The sequence below is a fragment of the Rattus rattus genome, chromosome 1, assembly GCF_011064425.1.
Source record: "Rattus rattus isolate New Zealand chromosome 1, Rrattus_CSIRO_v1, whole genome shotgun sequence".
In the NCBI taxonomy this organism is placed as follows: Eukaryota; Metazoa; Chordata; class Mammalia; order Rodentia; family Muridae; genus Rattus; species Rattus rattus.
In genome coordinates, this window is record NC_046154.1 from 155,185,467 (window position 1) to 155,208,631 (window position 23,165).

Here is a 23,165-nt window from a genome sequence, read left to right on the forward strand (position 1 = left end):
GGACGCAACCACAGTGCCCGATGCAGGCGGGTGGGATTTGCAGGCAGCAAGTTTCTTCTGGGCCTGGGGCTCCTGTATGCTACTGAGCCCCAACAAACAGGCTACCATCGCTACCTCTTCCTGCCCATCCCACAGCCCTGCCCGGGTACCCAGGTAGCCCTCAGTACCCAGTGCCACCGGCGTCCTGGCTGCTTCTCTCAGCTTCTCAGAAAGCTATTTTATTTGGATTTCACACACACCAAAAGCAGAGAGGAGACTGTGGGGCTGGCCCTCTTTGGGCTGGAGTCTCTGGCTCCCCCAGGCAGTCGGTCCCCAGCCTCCCAGGCTTGTCATCCTCTGAAGGCTGAGTGGGGTGTCTGCCCTGCACCACAGCTCTTCTCCAAAGCCGAGGAAAACCCATGGGGAATACAGGGTAAGAGGACCTAAGGATCATGGGATGGGAGCCCACATTGAACCTCGGTGAGGTAGTCTGTCGCCTGAGGCCCACACGGGTCCTGCTGAGGTAAAATTTGTAAGTTTATTTCAGGGACGTGGGTCAGGACTCCTCGGTGCCAGAGTCATCCTCTTCATCCCCAAAGCAGCTGTCGGCCTCCTCCACTTCACCGTCCTCATAGTAGTCGTCGTAGAAGAGGTCTGAGCCCTCGTCGGGCGCCGGCGCCTTGGTCTTCACGCAGTACTCGGCCAGCGTGGTGGGCACCTTCACGCCATCGCGCTCTGCGTCCACCTTGGTCCCCAGGACCTGCTTCCTGGGGAGACAGGGCGGGTGAGGCCACGGCCCAGGACGATGAGATGAATGGGGGCAGGGAGCAGGTGGGAGGAGAGGGCCAGGCGACAAGGAGTGGCTCAGTGACCAACTCCAGCAGAAATGTAACCACAGCCAGCTGTGGGAGACGGCCTGTCACCCAGTCCTTGGAGGCGGAGGCAGGAGAACTACTATGAGACTCAGGCTGACCTCGGCTATAACCGACAACAGGGGCAGCCAGAGTGCTCCTTCTGTAAGCACAAGGACCCAAGTCCAGCTCCCAGCACCACAGAAACAGCTGTAATCCCAGACTCTGGGGGCCACTACCCTAGTTGTGGGCTAGGTAACATGCACCTCCTCACCCCAACAACAAATTGCAGCCTGACCTGAGGGCACCATGATGAAGGGCAGTTCCGGAACAACTGAGGTTCCAGGTCCCACAGGCCATGGGTGAAGCAACATGTAAGGGCTTCCTTGCACAGGGCAGGCAGCAATTAACTAGGTGCCTGAGAGGCCAGGCCACCGTCAGGCCAGAGTCTTGGGGCACAGGTCCCAATGCAGTCAAGCAGAGCAGACACTGGTCTCAGTTGCCCAGAAGGAATAGGGGAATGGGGACAAGGCGATGGTGGAGGGGCACCTGGGACAGCAGCACACCCCAATAGCCTAGATCCGTCTCAAGGTCCTTCTCACAGGCTCCTAGCTATCCTGTCCTTGTGCTCAGGCAGGGACATGACTAGATACTGGCTCAGGTTGAGTTCCAGGAGTAGTACAGGCCTCCTGGTCAGAACAAGTGGCTCCTGGAGTCAGAATGGTAAAAATAGCCTGGGCTCCTGCTCTGGGGCAGGGATCCAGGGAGGAAGAAGCCAGAAGTGGGTTAAAGGCTGCCAGGAAGGTGGAGAGTGCAGTGACAGGGCCAGACCCAGGGTCTCCTCTTCCAGGACAGCCAGAACTATATAGAACAGCTAGGGCAGCCAGCCTTCCTCTCAGCTGAGGAAGAGCAGGAGGAACAAAGTTCTGTTCAGCCAGTCTGAACAGAAAACAAAGGGAACAGTCTGCAGGGACTTCCAGTGACCGGGACCGTTGCTGACCTGACCATGGTGAAGGGGACACCTCCGTAGTGCAGTGCTCAGACCTTCCTGAGTAACTCATACCTCCATGAAGGACCATGCTGGCTACATCCACCTTGCCTAAGGCAGAGACTAACCCCGTGTGGTGCACATGCTAGACCAGCACTGCCTACTGAGCTGTGGCTTGTACCAACTCTGAGAGGGCAGGCTTGGGGACATTACAGGCCCTGTGTTTGGGTCACTGTGTAGACAAGCACTGGGTCACTTAAGGGGAATGTGTGTTGTCATCCTGACATCAGAGGGACCACGAGGAGATACGGAGTTATATGAAAAAGCCTGTCTCAGAAAACACAGAAGCTAAGCGACAAAGACTGAACCCCTCAAGTGCAACTTCATACCCAGCGTGAGGGGTGTAGGGGAGACTGCCTGGCCCCAGACAGGCCAGGAGCTCCTGCTGAGAAGTGATGATAGGTGTGGACACTGCCACTCATAGACAGCAACAGGTCGCAGCCCTGGTCCCTGACTGAGGACAGACTCACAGTGGGCTCAGCCCCCTTCCCACTTTGCAAAAAAAAAAAAAAAAAAAGCTCTAAGTTTCAGAAGCACAGTGAGGGTGTGGCCCAGAGAGCCCAGTTGCTCATGGAGTTAAGTCAACAACAAGGCAGAGGGGATCTTGGCCACCCTGGGTGGTCAACTCGGTGCTCTGGGGGCCCCAGAGTCCTCCACACATCCAGCCAGGGATGCAAAAAATGGAAACATACAACAAGTCCCCACCCCACCCACACCCCAGATCACTCTTCACAGCAGGCAGCACTCACCGGATGATGTCCGTGTACTCGCGGTCCTTCCCCTTGCTCTCCTTCCATTTTCTGTACATCACCGAGGCGTCCACGTTGGCAGGCGAGAAGGTGTTGGGCTCATTCAGCAGGGAGATCACACTCAGGAGGATGGTCCTGTAGGGCCGTAGGTGCGAGCTCAGCTCCCCAGACTCTGGGAACCCCAGACTGGAGCAGGGAAGGGTGGATCTTAGGGTACAGGGTGTTTGCGGGTGCCCACGGTGCAGTTCCATGGCAATTCTCACCTGACATTCTGCGTGGGGTTCCACCGCTCTGAGGGTAGCTCCCCACTCTGTGGGTCATCAACTGGGGGATGGAGGATGGAGATGCATACGTCCCCTGTCTGCAAGAGTGACCAGGGTTAGAGGAGGGGTGGGGCATGTGCAAGGGAGGCAGAGGAGAGTGTGGTGGAGTGTGCCTGAAGCAGGCCTCTAGTTTCTTACCTCATAGATGTTTGGGTGCCACATCTTGGTGAGGAACCGGAAGGCTGGTGGGGAATATGGGTAGTCGATGGGGAACTTGAGGCGAGCCTACAGATGGCAGAAAGTGGGGTGGCTCAATGGCAGGCCCCCGAGCACTGCTGGAGTCAGGGGCTGTGCCCACCTGCCTCTGGTGTGCAGGCCCTGAAGCCAACCCCAGTCTCTGTACACCAGTACACACACAGCACACCTCTGTGACTTGACATCCAGGTTAGGAAAGGCAAGGCGGTTAGGGAAGGTGTGGGCTAGCTAGAGGAGTGAGTCAGCAGGTCTGCCTGGCCTCAGGCCTCCCACCAACACCACCCAAGCTCAGGGGCCCAGGCCAAGAGTAGTCACCAGACAAGCTGGAACCATCTGCCTAGTCACAGCAATTGCTTGAGGCTGAAGCTCAGCCTGCCCACTGCCCCGACCTTGGACAGATAGAGAAGGCCTGAGATTTGCCCTAGTCTTGGAGCTCCCCAAGGACAGCTTCCAGTGTTCCCTGGATAGGGAAAACTCTTAGGGAAACTGGCCTGTGGTCTCAGAGCTAGGACTCAAGCTACAGCATCTGCCTGGTCCTTACTGCCTGGCGCACACAAACCTAGTGTGGAGTTGCCACCCCGATCGATCCTCTCAGGAGAGCAGATGGGAAACGTGGCATTGCTGGAACAACACCCCACACTTCTGGGGCTCCAGATGCTTCTAAGAATGAGCAGACTGAGGCTCAGAACAGGAAGGGTTCTCTCAAGTGAGACAGGCTGGGCTGTCCAGGGAAGCTCCTCACAGCTCCCCTCCTACAGAGACTCCCCACGTCTCAGTCACTCACACCATATAGGAAGCTCCTACATTGGCGGATTTGAGTGACATCATGCAGGGCCTCTTCCTAAGCTACCTCAAGAACAATGTGAGCCTAGGAGGCTCTACCCACAATCCCTTACAGGCAAGGAAGAGTTCAGGTGACCCTGCTCTGAGCACACCGCAACCCCCCCTCCCCGCCCTGCAAACACAGGAGACAAGGTGCTAACAGCATCTGCATGACCTGAAGGCGGCTCAGTTCAGACCACCTCCAGGTGGGAAGCGAGGGTGCCCACATGTGTCTCCCTCCCGTTCTCCACATGCTGTACCTGGAAACCCTAACTCAAACATTCCCCTGCATAAGGAGACTTGTGGCTTTCCTAAGCACTGACCAAGAAGGGTGAGGACATCAGCCACAAAGGAAGACGAAGAACAAATATGTGCCACGGCCCTACATCTGGGGCCCCAGACTGGCTGGGGTTTGTGTGCACCTTTGGCCCTAACATAAGATCCTGTGATTCTGCTAGTTCTAGCCCATGGCAGGCAGGATGATTCAACTGTGCTGACGTGGGTACCTATACCTGGCCAAACATACTCAGTGTTGGGGGCTGCCTAAGCCTTCCTGCTCCCAACCACAAAAACATCTGGTGCATTGAGCCCGAAGCCACCAGAGGGCAGACGACACCGCTTAGAAGGAAAAATCAGGCCCCTAAGACTCCACCTGTTCCGTGGAACCTGAGAAAGGCTGTCAGGGTGGGGCAGAGAGCTCTAGGGTCCAGGGCCCTTGGCAGGAACCCAAGGTGTGGCTCCAAGATTCAGGGTGGGCCCCCACCACCCCCTTGAATGCATTACGTGAAGCCTGGCCAGTGCTAAAGGTGGCTGTTGTCCAACAGGCACGGCTGCCAAGGCCCTGCCAGGGCCTCTACTGGAACTGGAGCAGGTGGCTGTCCAGGCTACACGTCTCTTCCCTGGGGACACATCGGCCAGTGGCTGCTCTGGTTGTGTTCCAGGGTAGGGGACAGGCCTGGGGATGTCAGCCAGCACCTGCCCGTGGTCCTTTATGTCTTGAGATATGGACAAACTAAGGTGAACCTTTTCAGGTTTCACCACATGCTGGTGGGGTGAGGGACAACCTGGGAACATGCTTGCCAGCAGAGGGCTCCAGATGCTTCTGCGTCTTGTGGTGGGGAGAACTACACCGGGACAAGAAGGCCAGCAATTGTCCCTGGGGAGACCCTTCACCAGAAGCATGTTGGAAGAGTGGGGACAACACGGGGAGATCCATCCCCAGGTACATGCTTAGTCCAGTGCACGACAGCCTGGGAACACACTGATCAGCAGCAGGCTCTAGAGGCCCCTACGTCTTGTAGTGGGGGGTCTGCCTGGGGGTGCGGCATACTCCAGCTGTCTCTGGTCATGTAGCCTGCTGGAGAACAGTATAGGGAGACCAGTCCCCGGGATGAGGTCAGCACGTGCCCAACAAAAAAGGGAGGGGCCGCTTTGCACGAGGGGCCTGAGCCAGCCTGGGAGAGAGGCAGGCACAAAGAGGAAACTTAGGCTCGGCTCACCTTGAAGTAGCCGCCCTCATAGTAGGTGTTGGGGGGGTCCGAAGATGGCCACCTCCCAGTTGTACAGGTCGCCCTCGTCCACCAGCGTCACCCGGAAGCCCTCCACCGGCTCCTCCTGCAGCCCCTTCAGCTCCAGCAGCAGCGCCTTCTGCGAGCTGGGCACCAGCGGCCGGGCCATGGCGGTGACGGCGGCGGCGGCGGAGGGGCCGGGGCCGGGGCCGGGCCGGGCCGCGGGACCGGCGCGAGCTCGCGGGACGGACCGGGTCGCGCGCCGGCAGGGGAGAGCCGCCGCCTTCCTCCTCTGCGCCGCCGCCGCCGCCACCACCTGGGGACCCCTGAAGGCTCCACTCGCTCTGGCGCCGCTGCCCGCCCGGCGCTCGCTTCGGCCCGGCCCGGCCCGCGCCTAACGCGCCTGCGCGCCGCAGCCGCCGGGCCTCGAATGCGCCTGCGCACCGGCTCCCGGCCCCGAATGCGCCTGCGTGCCTCCTTCGGACCCCGAATGCGCCTGCGTGCCACACCCGGGCCCCGAATGCGGCTGCGCGCCGCTGCTGCCGGGCCGGAAATGCACCTGCGCGCCACTGCCGGGTCTAGAATGCGCCTGTGCGACGCCTCCACCGGGTCCGGAATGTGTCTGCGCGCCCGCCCGCGGGGCACGCCGGGAAGTGTAGTCTTCTTCCCCCGCCCTGCCGCGCAGGCGCCTTGCGTTTCCGAAGCCCCGGAGGCCGCCGTCGCCTCCGGCCGGAAGAGCTCCGCGGATGCCTGTGTGCGGAGTGGCGGGCAGGGCTGGGCTGCGCGCTGCGGAGTGGCAGCTGCGGCTTTGGGGGCCTTTTCTGTGACGTCAAGGGGGCGTGGTTGTGGGTGGGGAGTTGGGCGTGGCTTGTGCGGGAGCGGAGCAGGATCCGCCCTAGTTTCCCATCATGAAGCTATGGATGTCCCTATATGGTCTCTATGGGCTCAGGTAGAAGGAGGTCCCACAGAATCGACGACTTGGGGTTTGCAGACCTGGCTTCCAGCGGGTGGAGTGCTAACCTCTACCTTGGGAGGACTCTTCATGTCAGGCTGTCCTTTGACCACACCCTAGTCCTGCTTAAGCAGTGGTGAGGCATCCCGGAAAGTTTACAGGAGCGGGAACAGACACGCAAAGTCCCTGAGGTTGACCGGCATAGACACCCACACTCCTTTCTTGGACATTTGGTCATGAGTATTGAGGTGGCAGCATATTCAAGCCTTGCAGACAGGTGTGTGGTGTACCCGTGACCTCTAGGGGTGGGTGGTTCTGGCCCTAGGCTGTGTTGTTCACTCAGCTGGACTGTGGGTGTCCTGAAGGACTACAGCTGCATCAATAACTGGGGCTGGGAAAAGGCAGCTCCCCTCCCCCCGTACCCCCCCACAGGTGTGCCAACATCCTGTCCTGGCTGGGGATATCAGGCAAACCTGTTTGGGGATAGGGAAACAGTGTCAAAGGTGGGGCTGGTTGATGTGACCAGGAAGAGCCAAGCATCCAATGCCACTTGCCTGTCCTCCCCCTGGGGACTCTGGGTCCTTGGGCTAGAAAGCTTTCTGGTCATACTCCTTTTTCAAGGGCTTTCAGTATCATCTGTTCCCTGTTGTCCAGGCCAGACTGCCCACCTTACACTGTCACCTAGTTGTCAGCACATAGCAAATAGCCCAGGCTATTTGTGTCTGAGATGACCACTCGCACAGCCTACACCTAGGAAGCTCTTGATGTACAGACAGACAGGGTTTCCCTCCCTCCACCTGGAACATATTACTCCCTACTTCCAGGGGATCCTGTACCTGAACTTCATAGACATCCTGAATGCTGGGGGTTGAGCATCTGGGAAAGGTGCTGGCCTGGCTTCTTGCGACTGGGGTCAACTACCTTGGCATGTTCAGACATGGATGTCATGACCTAAGTCCCCAGCCACAGAGACTCGTCATCTGAAGTCTAATTCAGGCCTCCTCAAAGCAAGGGACCATCTGGTCAGAACATTTTGGCTGCCCCCACCCCAAGCTGCAGGGAATGGTTCATGATAAACTTTAGTCCTGGGTACATCCTAGCAATAGCACCAGGAGGTCTGGGAAGGGATTATAGGGTCATTTCTTCTCATAAGACTCTGAACAACTGTGACATTCTGGAAAGCGGAGGCTTCCCAGGAGTTAGCAGATGTTGAGAAATGTGCTTCCAGTTGAGACAGGGTTTTATCATGTAGCCCTGGATGGCCTGGAACTTGCTGAGTAGTCCAGGGTGTGTAGTCAAATCCATAGCCCTGTCTGCCTCTGTATGTGCTGAGATTAAAGGCACATGCCACCACAAACTGGGCTTGTTTATTTCTGAGAGGGTCTCTCAAGGCTGGCCTTGAACTCACTCTGTAGTCTAGATTAGTTTAGAATGTGTGATACTGGGGTTGGGGGATTTAGCTCAGTGGTAGAGCGCTTGCCTAGCAAGCACAAGGCCCTGGTTTGGTCCCCAGCTCCAAAAAAAAAAAAAAAAAAAAAAAAAAAAAAAGAAAAATAGAATGTGTGATACTTCTGCCCCAGGCCCCATTTCTGTTAGCGTTCCTAGATTCACCCACTCCTGACTTACCCTAGACAGAAGGCTGTGAAGTTTTTGTTTTGTTTTGTTTTGTTTTGTTTTTTTGAGACAGGGTTTCTCTATGTAGTCTTGCCAGTCCTGGAATTCAGTAGATCAGGTTAGCCTCAAACTCAGAGATCCACTTGCCTCTGCCTTTTTGTCATCTGCCAAAGAACAGCTTTATGTTCAAGTTTAGGTTCATGGTAACCTTGGATGTGGCCCTCCAAAACCAGGTTTCTCGTCTGCAAGAAGCATAGGATGAAGTGGGGCTGGGTGGGAACGGGGCAGGGGTTTAGGGTTGGAGCTGGAGCTGATGGTAGGCTGCATCTGGGCGGGGGTTGGGGTTGAGGTTAGGCTGGTGTTGGGCTGGGTCTGAGGCTGGGGTGAGTTTGGGCTGGGTCTAGGCTGGATCGGAGGTGCAGCTAGGCTGGGCTGGGCTGGGCTGGGTTTGGGATTGGGCAGAGTGCTTGCAGATAGTAGAGCTGGCCCAGCAGGCATGAACTCCCGAATCTCATTCCCAGCACCACATAAATCGGCTCACACCTGACATGTTGGCACTCGGGAGGTGGTGGCAAGAGGATTAGGAATTCAGGGTTATCCCTCAGCTACACGAGAGTGCCAACCTGGGTCACACAAGACTGTCTCAGAAAACAAGAGATGTGTGATACTCTCGTGTTACCCAGTGGCATCACGAGAGTGCACATGATGGAGTTTGGAGGCAATAGCTAAACATACAGCTATGGTTCTTTGAGGAACAGGGAGAAAGAGGCTGCAGGGCTACTTGCTTTACATGGACAACTTTGCCCAAAGGAGAAAGGCTCTTAATAAATCTCTATCTGGTCCCCAGAACATGGAAACCTGTCACCTCCATGGACATGCTGGAGGAAGCTGGTAGGTGGGTCTGAGTGCAGTGTCTGGAATCAGAGACTGTCCTAGGATCCTCAGAGGGAGGCAGGAGGGTGAGAGGCAGAGACACTGGAAGGTGATGGTCTGTAGGTGCTGAAGAAGGAGGAAGGAGCCACTGGCAGGGATGTTACTTCTTGCCCTTTAGAGGTGGGATGGACCAGCTGTGGCTGGGTTAGTGAAGTGAAAATTTCTGGTTTCTTTGGAAGCTCAGCTGTCACTATATGATGAAAGACTATATGATGGGACTGGAGAGACAGTTCAGTGGTTAAGAGCACTGACTGCTCTTCCAGAGGTCCTGAGTTCAATTCCCAGCAACTGAAAGGTAGAAATTTTAAGGTTGCCCCCCCAGACAAAAGTTTAGAGCAGAAGAATTATACCAGCTGGTTCGGCAACTCTCTCCCAGGAACTAGTTGACCATAAAGTTAGATTAAAATCTTAAAGAACGGGGTTGGGGATTTAGCTCAGTGGTAGAGCACTTGCCTAGGAAGCGCAAGGCCCTGGGTTCGGTCCCCAGCTCCGAAAAAAAGAACCAAAAAAAAAAAAAATTTTTTTTAAAGAACAATCTTGAGAAACAGGAAGCTGCTCCTTGTGATTTTTCACTGGCATTCTCTCGACATTTTCCAATGACGCCATCCCTACCCTCTTAGGTTGTGGCTTCTTCCTTTAAATACTCCTTCTCCCAGCTACTCAGGGTCGAACTCCTCTGCCCCTGCGTGGGATACGAGTCTCAACCGCAGTGCACTGGTTCCTATCAATAAACCTAGTGTTATTACAGCAAGGACAGTCTTACGTGAGTTGTTGGGGGGTCGAGTCATCCTGAAACTTGAGTAAGAGTCTCCCTGCTCTGGGGGTCTTTCACAACCACATGGTGGCTCACAACCATCTGTAACAGGATCAGATGCCCTCTTCTGGTGTGTCTGAAGATAGCGACACTGTACCCACATACATGAAATAAATCTTTACAAAAAAAGAGACTATGATCCCACAGACAGTGGAAGTGGAAACATTGGTTTGCTTCGCTTGTCTCGCTATTCTTTACTGACAGAGAGCATATATTCGTTCGCCTCACATTTCGTTGCTGAGCTCCGTTTGTGGCGACTTCATAGAAACTCACCAAAGAACTTCTGTGAGGCTCCTGTGGCTTCCTGCTGCTTTGGCGAGCCTTGTGGTTTCTTCTGGATTGGACTACCTTTGCTGGTGTGGACTGGACTGAGGACAACGAAGACTGGAATTGCCCCAAAGAACTATTTCTAAACAGGTCCACTTCCGTGTTTCCTAGTAACCTTTCCCACTGCCTCTGGTGGTGTTGGGCTAGAAGAGAGGTTGAACCCTTATTAAAGGAGGTTGTGAAAAATACGTCCTACAAGTACAATCCCTGTATGGGGGGCTAAAGGGAATGCAGCAGAGAGACAGCCTCCATGGATAAAGTAACTATGCCTGGTGGTGGTGGTGGTGCATGCCTTTAATACCAGGACTCTGGAGACAGAGGCAGGGAGATCTCTGCGTTTGAGGTCAGCCTGGTTCTAGGATAGCTAGGGCTACAAAGAGAAACAAAAACCAAAAATAATAAATATACCATTTGTGGTAATTAATTCCTGAGAGAAAAAAGCGTGTCAGAGGTGAGACAACAAGAGGCCAGGACAGCATGGAAGGATGACTGTGGACATGGGAGCCACCTCTTAGGGCTGCAACGCGCTGGATAGCTGTTGAGGCATGAGGGTCTTACGTTCATAGAGGCACCAAGAAAAGCTGGAATGGTAACCACACAGATGTCTCCTCAGTGGAGGAGAGAGAGTCAAACACCTACAGAAGAGTTTCCATCCAGAAAGCTCAGAGAGGATTTTGTTAATGACCTGGTGATCCTTTTGCTGTCTGTGGAAGCAGACCTCACACATCTTTTGATATAGAGGCAGACCTCACCCAAATTCCCCAGAATGATTGTCTCAGACTCTTCCAGCCCTTACCCATCCTTAGGGGAGATGCCACATGGACTGCCTGGCCGGCTGGCCTCCGTGTTCTCTCAGTCAAGAGACTACAGGTTCCAGACCTTTTAGCTATAAAGCCCACCCTCACGGACATGTGAGAGCTCTTGGGGCTGCTTCTAGAAACTTGGCAGGAATTTGACTTTGGGCCAGGACAGGGAAGTAGGCTCAGATAAAAACATTTACATTTGGGCTAATCCAAAGCTCAAGATGAGTACAGCTGGGGGGCATGTGTTCTTTGTATCTTGATGGGTCTGGTTACGACCCTGAATACAGTAATTGTGGGACTTTTGTCTGTGCTTTGTTCCTTAACTACTCTGTTTATGCCTTAGGACCGACCCTATTCTTTGATTGTACTTGTGTAAAAGCAGGCTGGAGAACGGTAAGCTGGCTTCAGCCTTAGAACAGACTGGGGTCATGCTACAGTGTTGTCTAATTGTCTTTTTCCTTCAATCCTTGCTCCCTCCCTTGGGACCCGGTTGACTGACTGAGCTGGTTTGGGCAAGGTCACATGTATTTTGTAGGGAGTTCCTATGTAGTCACACCTTAAGCTTTATTGTGCACCTGGAATTGGACTGATGGTTGCTCGGAAACCTTTCCCTAATTGTACGGTTAGACCTTTGCTGACAAGGAACCACCTGGCGTTAGACTCCGGGAAGTCTGATCCAGGTTTGCATCATCTCTTCCAGCGGTTCAAGTCCTGCGTGACACCTGCAGAGGCCCCCTCAGAGCGCTGGGGTCATGGGTTGTCAAGGAGATGAGGGTGGTCTGTGACCCATACAGTGGAGGTGTGGGGGAGGGGGCGGGTCCTTCCTTAGGAAGCTCCAGGGAAAACTCCAGGGTCTGCTCATTGCCACGCCCACCCCACTAGAATACATCCATGCTTTTAAAGCATTCCTCCTCCAGCCCCAGGGGCTTCATCACAACAGCTAGCCAAGTCCCGCAAGATAGCCTGAGCTAGCAAGGCAGAATACATGTGGCCTCACTCTGGTGTCCTGGTCCATGGGTAGCTTCTCCACGGGGAGGACACTAACTCTCCCTTCCTGTTACCTGCCTAATGAGCTCCCAGAGAGGTGGAGTTTCTGGAAATCTCTTTTCTGGTCAGTGTTGATTGGCTCATGTCCCAGTGCTGAGAGATGGGACAGGTCCATCTTGTCTCTGACTAAACATGGGATTTAGAAAGCGCAGATGCAGCTGGGCATGGTAGCTCCCACTGTTCACTCAAGCTGAGGTAGAAAGGTCAAGAGTTCAGGCCAGCCCAGGCAACTTAGATCTTGTCTCAAAATAACAAGGGCAGGTGAGGTGGCTCAGCTAGCAAAGGCACTTGCTGCCGAAACTGACCTGAGTTTAGTTAGTGCAGGGACAGATGCAAGGACAGATTTCTCCAAGCTGTCCTTTGACCATCACACAATAAAGCTCTAAAGAAGGCTGAGGGCCCGGCTAAGGAATAGAGCCCCTGCCTCAGATTCCGCAGTGAGAGGCTGGGGGAATGGTCCGGGGTAGAGCCCCAGCCTAGAATCCCCCATGAAGAGCTTAGGGGTACAACTTGGGGGGGGGGGTCAATCGAGATGTGCTCTACTCGGAAATATCCTGGTCTCTCATCACCCTTGCTGATTCCAAGGGGCCTTGGGGGAGCTGCACGCAGGTGACCAGGAAGGCCGGGTCTTTTTAGATTTTATTTCTGTGAGTGGGGTAGGCAGGCCAGTACAGAGGGGATTGATCTGCAGGTGCTGGTCCTGCAGGGTCCAAGCAGCTCCCCCTTCCTGGTTGATGACCCTGTGTAGGATGCCGGGACATCGGTTTGCAGGTCCCAAGTTCACGCCTTCCTGGGCAGGTGACAGGGTGTGGGTGCATTGTGGGTTTAGCCCACTGGCTTGACCTTGGCAATGAAGAGGGCTGCAGCCTTCTCCAAGAACTCCTCGCGGGCCATGGGTGCACTGGGTCGTCGCCCGGCTGCTGCCCTGTCTAGGGCACGCGCCAGGTTGTCGGGGCCCAGGCGGGAACCGGCCTCCAGGTAGTGTGTGGGCGCCGTTGCCAGGTCTCCTGCACTCAGCGCACCCTCGAGCGTGTCCAGCACAGCCTGGCCCACACGCCGATCAGCCACCGCTAGGCCAGGGTCCTCCAGCAGCTGGAAGAGGGCGCTGGCGCGCGCCACGAATTCCAGCAGCACAAAGCAGGACAGCATGCCGGTTCTGAAGATGCCCAGAGGCACAGCCTCATGGTCTCGGCACTGGATCTTGCGCAGCAGCGGTGCCACCACTTCCTCAGGCGCCCCACCGTCCCTGCAAACTCGCTTCAGCAGCTCGCTGTATGTGCGCCCATCCAGGCCTGGCTTCTTCTTGCGGCCGCTCGCACTCAGGCACTCATAGGCCACGCTCACGTTGTTGTTGAAGGCCGTCCTGCAGGGATAGTGGGGTGTCAGCAGCCCCCAGTCTGGCTGGCCACCTAGGCCTTTCCAGACTGACCTCAGCTCATTTGTCTGCCTCTTCCTTCAGAGCACCAGGTACCCCAAGTGTTTGCTTTCTTAAAATTTAGAGATGGTTCAGTCGGTAGGCCTGCTCTTATTGGCAACTCAGGTTCAATTCCCAGCACCCACATCGTGGGTCACAACCATCTGTTAACTCCAGTCCCAGATCTGGTGCCCTCTTCTGGTCTCTGAGGCAGGCGTCAGGCATGTACATGGTTAGCAGACACACATTTAACCTACCCATACATATACGAATTTAAGATAATATTTAAGATGAGAATTATATCTCTTAATCCCAGCACTCAGATGCAGGTGAGTTTGTGGGTTCAGGACCTGCCTGGTCTATACAGTGAGACCTTGTCTTGAACACAATTAACCATAAGCATGTATGTGTATGTGATGGTCTGAGGACTCCCCCCACCCCTCCTCGATTTATTTTCTTAGGACAGGCCTTCTCTGTCTAGCTCTGGCTGTCCTGGCACTCACTGTGTACACCATGCTGGCCTCAAAATCAGAGCTGTCTCTGCCTCTGGAGTGCTGGATTAAAGGTGTGTGCCACCATGCCTGGCTCACAGGACAACTCAGAGTCGGGTCCCCTTTATCTTCACAAGGAATTGAACTCAGGCTGCTGAGTTCAGCGAGCACCGTCACTGGATGAGCCACTGGAGGTACTGTTTGAGACAGGGTCTCATGTAGCTGGGACATCTTGAACTCTCTGATACTAAGAATGCCCTTGAAATGCTGATCCTCCTGCCTCTACTTCCTAGGTGCCATATGATCAGTTTATAACCAGGCCTTTGTGCATTCTGCCAGCTGAGTCCTGCTCAACTCAGCTGGCTCTCAACTAAGTGCCACTCAACTGACGGGCAGACATGCTGCTGGCATCTCTGAAGGGATCACTGTGCCCCCAACCTTACTGCCACCTCTTACACACGAGCCTTAGCGTGGCATCTTCATGCAGGTATCCTGTGGCAAGCCAGCTTTTTGTTTTGAAGCAGTGGCTGAGGCATGAACCCATTATCTTCCTGCCTTAGCCACGGTGGCTGGCTTGTAAATTTTTATTGAGACACAGAGTGGCCAGTTCTGACAAGAACCTGTGGCTAAATCAGATTCTCAACTGAGAGCTAGTGTGCATAGGGAGAGTGCTGGGTCAGGAGGCTCCTTCCCTGGCCCCAGGATGGGGTTCTTCCTAGTGGATCACAGATGTGGCCATGAGCACAGCCTTGTGGAAAATGAAGACTAAGCGGGCTGATAGTCGGAATGCAGGCCCCAGAGAATAACTGACAGTACACCCTACTCTGGTTTTTATGAGGCTCAGCTTCACAATGAGGGTGGTCTGCTGCCCTCTGGATAAATTGTGTGTAGTAGGTGTTTAATAATGTCAGATGGCTGTAGCAGATGCCCAGAGGATAGACTGTGTGTTTTGTGAGGGTCACTCAGCATGGTTCCAGCTGTGATAAGTGCTATAGAGATGCTGGGGCTCTTTGTTACAACAGCATAGCACAGCTCTTCCTGACTGATACACCTGTTCACATATAGGCCTCAGCTCTCCTGTCCTGCTTCTAGCTTCTCTGACAGCGATGGCCAGGGGCACCAGGCCTGGGCCCTTGAGTGGTTCCTGTACCAGGTCCAGATCTGCCTCCCAGTGTCACTGGCTTCCTGGCACTGCTTCTGTGAGCTCTGGTCTTCTCACCTATGGAGTGCAAACCCCAATTCTGCACCTCCAGACCCTTGGAAGGATGCATGACATACATGATCTTGTGCTGGCATGGGGGAGGGCCCTGCCTACCTTGCCCTTGGCTGTTTACAGGCACAGGAGGGATAATTATGGTCTGGAACAAGGACACCCACCTCTCAGGTGGCTCACAGCCGCTCTGGGGATCGCCACTGAGTCATTGACAAGATGGCGAGCTCCAGCTTCAGGAGAGCCTAGGCTGGGGCTCTGAGTGCTGAGCACTGAGCACACTCGGTGGGGAGCCCCTCCCCAGCCTTTCTTTTTTGGGACAGGGTCTCTCTGTATAGCCCTGGCTGTCCTGGACCAGGCTGGCCTTGAACTCACGGAGATCTGCCAGCCTCTACCCCGACAGTGCTGGGACTAAGGTGTGTACCACCACTGTCAGGCTTCAGTCCCTCCCTGTGGCAGGGCTGGGATGATGTATGGGGCACATAGCACTGTTCTGGGTCTTTACACTCAGGGAGCTCCTGGCAAGGTTGGAGTGGAGGCAAGGATGCTGACTGCACCCTGCAGGGTCAGGGGTGCCTCACAAGGAATGGCTTGTGGCAGAGGTAAGCTGGCTAGTCTTTCAATGTGACCAGCCAGTGACTCAGCTCTTGTAAGTAACAGAGTTTTGCTTGGTCAAAAAGCCCTAAGAGAGTCATGAAAATGAGTCCCTAACAGCTTTGGGAGAGTAGGGTCAGTGTCTCCCCTGCCATCATCATCAGCGTTGATTGCTAGGAAGGTTGGCGGGTGTTGCAGCCCATGGGTGTGACTCCTGGCTTGGCCTCTGGTGGCCATGGGCTTTAGCCATCTTCTGGGTTGAACAATGACCCTAAGTGGCCCTCACAGGCTGTCAGGGAGGTGACTGATGGGGGCACCATGGTCATGGCCCATAGAGACATGGGAGGGACTCCTCCCAGGTCTGATGGTCTCGTGGCCTCACAAACTCAGCCCCTCAGGTCCTGGGAATTGGCTTGGCTTCTGCTGACAGGCCTCAGGGCAGGCTGCCATGTGTGGAGGCTCAGGTCGAGCACTGTACAAGGACCCACTTTTCATACACATCGCTCACAGGGTCTGAGGTGGGGAATGGTGATTTTTCCTACGGAAGAGAGAGCCTAGCTCTGTGAGCTACGAGAGAGAGAGAGAGAGAGAGAGAGAGAGAGAGAGAGAGAGAGAGCGAGCGCGCGCGCACTTCTGGGGATTCCACCTGCCTGCTGGCTCCCCCCCCGCCCCCCCCCCGTGCCCCTTGCTCTCCTATGTGGCTCACAGTGGTATAACACTAGGTCCTGAGGTGAGTAATGACCCCAAGTTTCTGTCTATGCAGAACCTCAGAATACAGTAAACACAGCTTTCATGGTTTCATCCTAAAATGAGGCCTTGCCAGAGGATGGTAGGTATGGGTCCAGTGACTGGCAGGGCTAAGATAGTGGCGTGGAGGCCAGGTGGTGAAGGACACAGAGACCTGGTGACATGGTCACAAGCCCTACCCCAGATCCTCAGGTGAGGCTGTGACTTCAACTCACAGAGAACACTTCTGTTTTAAATCAGTAAGTTCACTGCTATTCATCCCTGGGAGAACTTGCCGGATGCCCCAGGAAGCAGTTTGTTTCTTGTCCCTCCTCCCGTGGGGCACCCCAGAGTGCATACGTCTCTGCTGATGCTTTCAGTCTCCCCACTCACATCCCCCAATGCTGTCCCAGCTCAAGACTGTCCATCTTCCTGTTGCTCTGCCTTTGTGCCTGTGCCCCTCCCACCCTGGCCACATCAGCCCACCATGCCCTACCCTTCCCTCCTTGGCTATCATCTTGGACACTGAGCCCCTTACCCCTGCTCAGCAGGAAATGGACTTTCATTATTACCCTAGGGAAAGTCAGAGCCACTGTTGCCCAACATCTTCAGCACCCCCCACCCGTCTTCCTCCATGCACCCTTGTAAAGCCACTCCCGTGCTAAGAACTCAGGCACCAGCTAACCATTTGGTCACCCCCTGGTTGATGATGCCAATTGGTCAGTTTCCCACATTCACTATGCAATGAAAAAGTGTCCTCAATCATCTACAATGGAACTGCTCCCACTCTGGAGCTCCCTGCACGGTTCGCATTTGGCTCTAGACCAGCCTGTCCTCTGTGGGTGCATCTGGGTAACTTCGGTCTGTGGGCTGGGCCATCTCCTGGACAAGGACCACAGCTGTTTATGCTACCTCGCTGGGCTCTTTGACCTCCAAAACCCTGGGCTGCTAACTCGCTGGACTTCTTGACCTCCAAAACCCTGGGCTGTGAGGACAAAATGGACACGGGTTCAAAACCCCCTCCAGGCCCTAATCATCTGGAAGCCCACGCGATGGATGGACTACAAGTCCCAACACTTTCTACCAGGGCCACAATTTCCAGAGCACCTCGCGCTCACTGCAGCTGAAATCGACGCGAAGCGTGCGGAGAACCTTAACCGGGCCGCCACACAGCCTCAAGTCGGCCAGGCCCAGGAAAAGAGGACAGACCACTACTCCCAGAAACGCCCCTCGCGGGCGGCGAATCGCGCTCGCGCGGGGCCTGTCGGGAATTGTAGTCCCGTCACCCCCGCCCGCCATCAATCCGCACCTCTGCGAGTGGTGAGCCAGGCGAAGGTGCCACAGCGCGCGACCCAGGCGCTGTTGCTGCAGGAGGAGCTGGCCCGGGGGTTCCCCGGCGCCTCCGTTGGCCGGCGAGCGCAAACCCATGTTCTCGAAGTAATGCGCCAAGAAGGCGATGGGCTCTTCGGGCCGGGTCTCCAGCACCTTCAGGAGGGCTGCGCGCAGCATCTCCGTCACGCCAACCTGCCGTAGGAAGTCATCCTCGCTCTCAGCCGCCGCCACCGCCTGAGATACCGACGTCCGGCCACTGTCTGGGAAATTGGCCGCTGGTGCTACTGCCGGCCGTCGTTTCTCCACTGCCGCCATCTTTGCTGGGGGCAGCGGGACCGGAAGCCCCGCCATAATTCACGGCGCGACGAGGCACCCTCCGAGAACGGCCATTTTTGTTAAGGGCAGAGGCAGCTGCGCCCTTTCTGAGTGTCTCGATAGTGACAAGCGCAGGCTTCCTTTCCCCTTTCCCCTAACTGGCGTTTTCTGTTTGCATCTCTCCTGCTACTCCATGACTGCATCTTCTAGCTTCAGTCTGGAATCGTGAGCTTGCCAGACTTCAAAATGGTCCCCCAGGAAGGACTTGGTTTCTGGCTTGAAGCGCGACACCTTGCCATCTTGGTAGTGGGCAAATCTTCCTAAGCATGGTCTCCTAGCAACCAGGCACCCTGGGTACCAGAGAAACCTCAGAAAGCCCACCCGGAATCTAGGGCTAAGAGCGGGGTTCAGACCGTTTTCTGTGTTTGCTCTTAGACTCGGCCTGGGCTCTCCCGGGCTTTTGGCCTCACTTTGTCTCCTTCCGAGCGTTTAGCGAGCCTGGAGCGCAGTCTTCACCAGATTCACCGTCTTTCCCCAGACTGTTACCCTTCCTGACCACCAGAGGGGGTTGCTCTCGTAACTCTGAACTGCTGTGGCTCTTTACTATCCTCACATGTCCCTCTTCTGTGTTATATTTGGCTGTTTATCCAGTGACATCATTTTTATTCTCTTGTACGGCATCCATACTGCTCTTCGTGTTTTCCAAGGTCACCCCCCACCCCCAAGTACTTTCTCCAGGCCATTGGATACCTCCTTAGTTACTCTTGTTAAGTGCAGGCATTTCCTGTCTAGTATCCTCCTGCCTGTTGCTCAGGCCTACCAAGGTCGACTGGGGTGTGTGCCTGACTCCAGGGACTCTGGGTGAAGAGCTAGGAGATGCATAAAGCCTCTCTGTTCACAGTAGGAATGAATATGCCAGTGGCTAGATATGGGGCCTTTATTTAGCTCTGGGCCAGCGGGCAGGAAAGTCCAGTAGTTGGGAGGAACTTGTCGATGTGCTGACCGCCAAGGAAAGGGGCCACACTATCATCTTGATGCCCCAAATCCTACATCTGGTAATCCTTTGCCTCCCTTAGTCTGGCATAATGGAACTTCATAGGAGCGTACACGAGCTGGAGTCTGGGAGAGGACCTGGCCGGTAGCGTTTCCACAGGCAGTAGGCAAGGAAGGCGAGTGCAAGCAGCCCCAGCACCAAGCTGCCAATCCACAGGGCGACCATGGAGGCTGAGAGAGTGGAAAGAAAGGCTGTCCTCAGTTACAGTGCCTGCGGGCTCCACAAAGGGAAGGAACTGTACACAGGCCCTTACTGTTTAAAAGTGGACTTCTCAACTAGCCAGCCTCTACTTGGGTAGAAAGCAGCCACCCAACCGGACACATGGAAGCATTCTGTGACAGCATGGAAGTTTGACAGAATGAAAACATACTTTAAGGGAAGTTTTTGTTTTTAAATTAGGGTCTCACTCTGTAGCTTAGGCTGACATTGACCCTTTTGCTTCTACGGCCCGAGTACTTAGGTCCTAGCTGTGCACCATCATGCTCAGCACAGTTCTATTTTTTTTTGTCTATTTTGTTTTGCTTTTCTGAGACAAGGATCTTCTATGTAGTCCTGGCTGACTGTCCTGAAACTTGCTCTGTAGACCAGACTGGCCTTGAACTCAGAGATCGCCTGCCTCTGCCTTCTGAGAGCTGGGATTAAATGTGTGTGCTGCTGCTGCACCGCCTGGCTTAAGGTTTATTTTTTAATGTTTATTTGTGGTGTGTGTGTGTGTGTGTGTGTGTGTGTGTGTGTGTGTGTGGTGTGTGTGCTTGTGTGTGCTTGTGTGTGGTGTGTGTGTGTGTCTGTGTGTGTGTGCATGTGTGCACCACATATATGCAGGTACCCTCGGAAGTCAGGGGAAGGGCGTCAAGTTTCCGGGCACTAGATTTACAAGTGGATATGAGTCCCCTGACTGCCTCCTGAGTGCTGGGATTAAAGGCATGCACCAGCACACGTGACTGTCTTATTTTGATGTGTAGGAGTTCTCAGTGTGTATGTACACATGTGCATCACATGCATGTGGTGCTCTTGGAGGCCAAAAGTGTAGGTTGTGTTCCCCGGATCTGGAGTTACAGGTGTTTGTGAACCACCATATGGGAAGTGAACCCAGGTCCTCTGCAAGACAAGTAAGTGCTCTTAACTTCTGCGCCACCCACTGCTCCAGCCCCAGCTATCATTTTAAAATCAATTCTAAGTGGTTTCACAGTCAGGAAAGCACACTGAACATAGGGGAAACTGAGGCTAGGCATGGCACAGACCCTGCCTGACTAGCGTTTTAGTCCCATTTGTCCATCCCTCCCAGGGCCCCAGCACTCACAGGGGTTTGGGGTCACCTGGCCAGTAACATACAGACTGGTCACCTGCCCGCCAGGGTCCATGCGACACTGGAACCAGCCCTCGGGAATGGGGCCCGGGGGCAGCATGCTTAGCCATGCCTGGGCCCCGGCTTCCCTCTTACGGTAGGCTGCCAGGTCACCAGGAGCCAGGGTCCAATGCACCGTAACTCCAGACCCACAGGAGGCTTCGCAGAGAAGTTCCCAGTCTGCCTCTGGGTTCTGGTGGATTTCGGGGTAGCAGGGCCCCTCGGAGCTCAGAGTGGTAGAAGGCATGGCTACACTGCTGAGCCCAGTGGAGACTGCCTTAGTAGTATGTGATGAGGTCAGGATGTACGGCTTAGCAGAGGTGGTGCTGGGGGGCTCTGGTGAGGTCTGGCTCTGTAGGACTGCAAACAGAATGAATGTTCTTCCTGTAGCCTCAGCTTTCCTCATCTGCAACCCAGTATTGGTCCAGAACCCATCCAACACCCCTCCCCCATCACCCAAGAGACAGGGGGCACCATACTAGTTGGGACCAGGAGCTGATGACACAGAACAGTTACTGGGTCCTGGCTCCTATGTAAGTCTACAAGGCCACTATTCATTTACTTTGGTCTTTCTTTTTTTTTTTTTTTTGGTTCTTTTTTTCGGAGCTGGGGACCGAACCCAGGGCCTTGCGCTTCCTAGGCAAGCGCTCTACCACTGAGCTAAATCCCCAACCCCTACTTTGGTCTTTCAAGACAGGGTTTCTCTGTGTAGCCCTTTCTGTCATGGAACTCACTCTGTACAACAGGCTGGCCTCAAACTCGAGATCCTCCTGCCTCTGTTTCCTGAGTGCTGGGATTAAAGGTGTGCACTGACATCACCCAGCTAGGCAAAGCCAAGAATTTGTGAACAGAAAATGATGGAAATATCACTCTGGGGCTAGCACGAAGTAGGCCCGTATCTTTTGAAACAATCTTTTCTCTGGCTGCCTTGTGGGACGGACATTGGACAATTTTGTTGGGGATCTACCGGTGGGGACAGGCAGTCGTCTAAGTTCCAGAGCTGCTGAGCCATGGCAGTTAGGATTCAGTGGCCTTACCTGGAATCTTCCTTTTATGTGTCAGCACCAGTTTGGGCAGCTGCATGGTGACCTGGCAATAAAGGGCAGGAGGGGCGGGGGTCCCCAGGGAGGGCAGCAACCAGCGTTGTGTCACTTGGAAGAGTGGAGTGCCCTCAGTCTCTTGCATCTCCTCCTCTTGCTCTGTTTCCAGGGCCTGAGCACCCTCCAGGCTCTGCTCTCCTTGGAGCAAGGCAAAGGAGAGACTGTCCGGGCCTGCAGGCCAGATGTTGTGGGCTGTGCAGGACACTACCTGGTCCCGTCCAGGTACAAGGAACTCCGGGGTTACCTCCAGCTGGTCTGGGAAGGCTGTGGATCGACAGCAGGGCCCGGGGCTGAGCTTGGAGGTCAGGGCTGGGCTAAGGGGGAGGTGAGTTTGGAGTGATAGTGCAGCTATGGCCTCCGGTGTTTGGGACAGGAAGGGTGGGTAGGTCAGCCTTGAAGGTCTACAGTGTGGGGAAGGCAGTGGAGCGAGGGGACTTAGTGGGTGATAGCATTAGGATGGTGCAAGGTCCTGATTCCCCTGGGGTAGATGGCACCTAGAAAGGCAGAGTCGGCCTCACCATACACAAGGATCTTCACAGAGTGCTGAAAGCTTCGACTCCCACAGGAGCCCACGCATACACGAGTGCCCGTGTCTGACAGCATGCCTCGTACGGAGAGGACCCTGCTGCCTGGGAGGGTCTGCACATTGCCCAGGTTGGTGTCCAGGCCATGCCAGTGCACCCGGGCTATATCCTTGTCACAGGACATGCTGCAGTTGATCTGGAGGGATGTGCCCATGGCTACAGCTACCTCAGGCTCAGGAGGATTCACCTGGAAGGACTGGCCTGAGGAGTAAGAGTATTAAGGCTGTGCTGGGGTAGCAGGGTCCCAGATTCCAGCCCCGACCCTGGGTTGAGACCCCAGGGCTCCAGCCCTCTGCCCCAGGGCCTTGATTAGAGAACAACCACAGCCCCACTTCCCCAGACCAGCCTCTCAAAAGCCCTGGATTTTCATAGCACTCCCCAAATCTCTTCCCCTGTATCTATTTGTCTGGAAGCCTCTTTCCTCCCCACATCCCTGCTTACCTCTGCTGAGCTGGAAGGGTCCCAGGGCCAGCAGGAGGGCCAGGATGGGCTCCATGCCTTTCTCTGTCTTTTGACCGGTCAGGGGAAGCGGCTTAAATAACAGTGGGCTGGCAGCTTCCTACTGTCTGAGACCCTGCCTCTCCTCCCCCTTCTGCCTGCTCCGTGGGATTTCCCAGGGGGCTTTCCCAGCCCGACCCCGACTACGACTACGTAGGAGACAGAGAAGAGGAGGCTAGAGGTGAGGCAGGGACCCGGAACAGTCATTACAAATGGGCCGGGAAGGTCTTGGACGGTTCCAGGCCCCAGCTCTATGGACGGGAAGGCTGAAGCTAAAAGCTGGAGGTGGGTCACCGTGGTGGGTCAAGTGCATGGAATCCTGCCAGTCCTATGCTGCTCCGCCCGCCTAGCTGGCTAGAACTGTGCCTTCACTCCATGTATGGCCGCATGAGGGTGGCATAGGGGCCTGGCCTGCTTCTGGTTGTCGAGGGTAGGGGGTAGGGGGGTTCGGGGGGGGTATGGTTCCTGGGGCCAAGTACTCCAGTGTGGGAGTTCTTCTGGGGCCTGAGTTCCATGTGGTGTGTCTGGGATGAGTCA

The 23,165-nt window shown here is 55.1% G+C and overlaps 3 protein-coding genes across 4 annotated transcripts; all 3 read right to left on the bottom strand.

The window, feature by feature from the left end:
* Positions 1–197: 197 nt before the first annotated feature.
* Positions 198–5,878, bottom strand: Cdc34 (cell division cycle 34, ubiqiutin conjugating enzyme). The gene is given in 6 exon segments (XM_032908698.1): positions 198–746; positions 2,628–2,762; positions 2,891–2,988; positions 3,089–3,175; positions 5,467–5,502; positions 5,504–5,878. Coding segments are annotated over 6 exon segments (708 nt in total). The 5' UTR covers positions 5,645–5,878; the 3' UTR covers positions 198–535.
* Positions 5,879–12,587: 6,709 nt separating this feature from the next.
* On the bottom strand, positions 12,588–18,691 carry Tpgs1 (tubulin polyglutamylase complex subunit 1). The gene is made up of 2 exons (XM_032908725.1): positions 17,710–18,691; positions 12,588–13,328 (listed from the first exon to the last, which is right to left on the bottom strand). The coding sequence occupies exons 1-2, from the start codon at positions 18,081–18,083 to the stop codon at positions 12,791–12,793; spliced, it is 912 nt and encodes a 303-aa protein (XP_032764616.1). The 5' UTR covers positions 18,084–18,691; the 3' UTR covers positions 12,588–12,790.
* A 277-nt stretch (positions 18,692–18,968) lies between these two features.
* On the bottom strand, positions 18,969–22,633 carry Madcam1 (mucosal vascular addressin cell adhesion molecule 1). 2 transcript variants are annotated; one of them, XM_032908707.1, is made up of 5 exons: positions 22,572–22,633; positions 22,065–22,331; positions 21,484–21,810; positions 20,402–20,806; positions 18,969–19,271 (listed from the first exon to the last, which is right to left on the bottom strand). In XM_032908707.1, the coding sequence occupies exons 1-5, from the start codon at positions 22,624–22,626 to the stop codon at positions 19,141–19,143; spliced, it is 1,185 nt and encodes a 394-aa protein (XP_032764598.1). In that variant the 5' UTR covers positions 22,627–22,633; the 3' UTR covers positions 18,969–19,140. The 2 variants fall into 2 exon arrangements, with proteins under 2 accessions (XP_032764598.1, XP_032764606.1); XM_032908715.1 differs by lacking the exon at positions 20,402–20,806 and having other exon boundaries at positions 22,572–22,626.
* Positions 22,634–23,165: the final 532 nt, after the last annotated feature.

Excerpts from the sequence above, each read along its gene's own strand:
- Tpgs1 (XM_032908725.1), bottom strand. The coding sequence starts at position 18,083 with ATGGCGGGGCTTCCGGTCCCGCTGCCCCCAGCAAAGATGGCGGCAGTG. Across the intron at positions 13,329-17,709 it reads CTGGCTCACCACTCGCAGAG|GACGGCCTTCAACAACAACG; the intron begins GTGCGGATTGAT and ends CTATCCCTGCAG.
- Madcam1 (XM_032908707.1), bottom strand. The coding sequence starts at position 22,626 with ATGGAGCCCATCCTGGCCCTCCTGCTGGCCCTGGGACCCTTCCAGCTC. Across the intron at positions 22,332-22,571 it reads ACCCTTCCAGCTCAGCAGAG|GCCAGTCCTTCCAGGTGAAT; the intron begins GTAAGCAGGGAT and ends CTTACTCCTCAG. Across the intron at positions 21,811-22,064 it reads TGTGAAGATCCTTGTGTATG|CCTTCCCAGACCAGCTGGAG; the intron begins GTGAGGCCGACT and ends GTCGATCCACAG.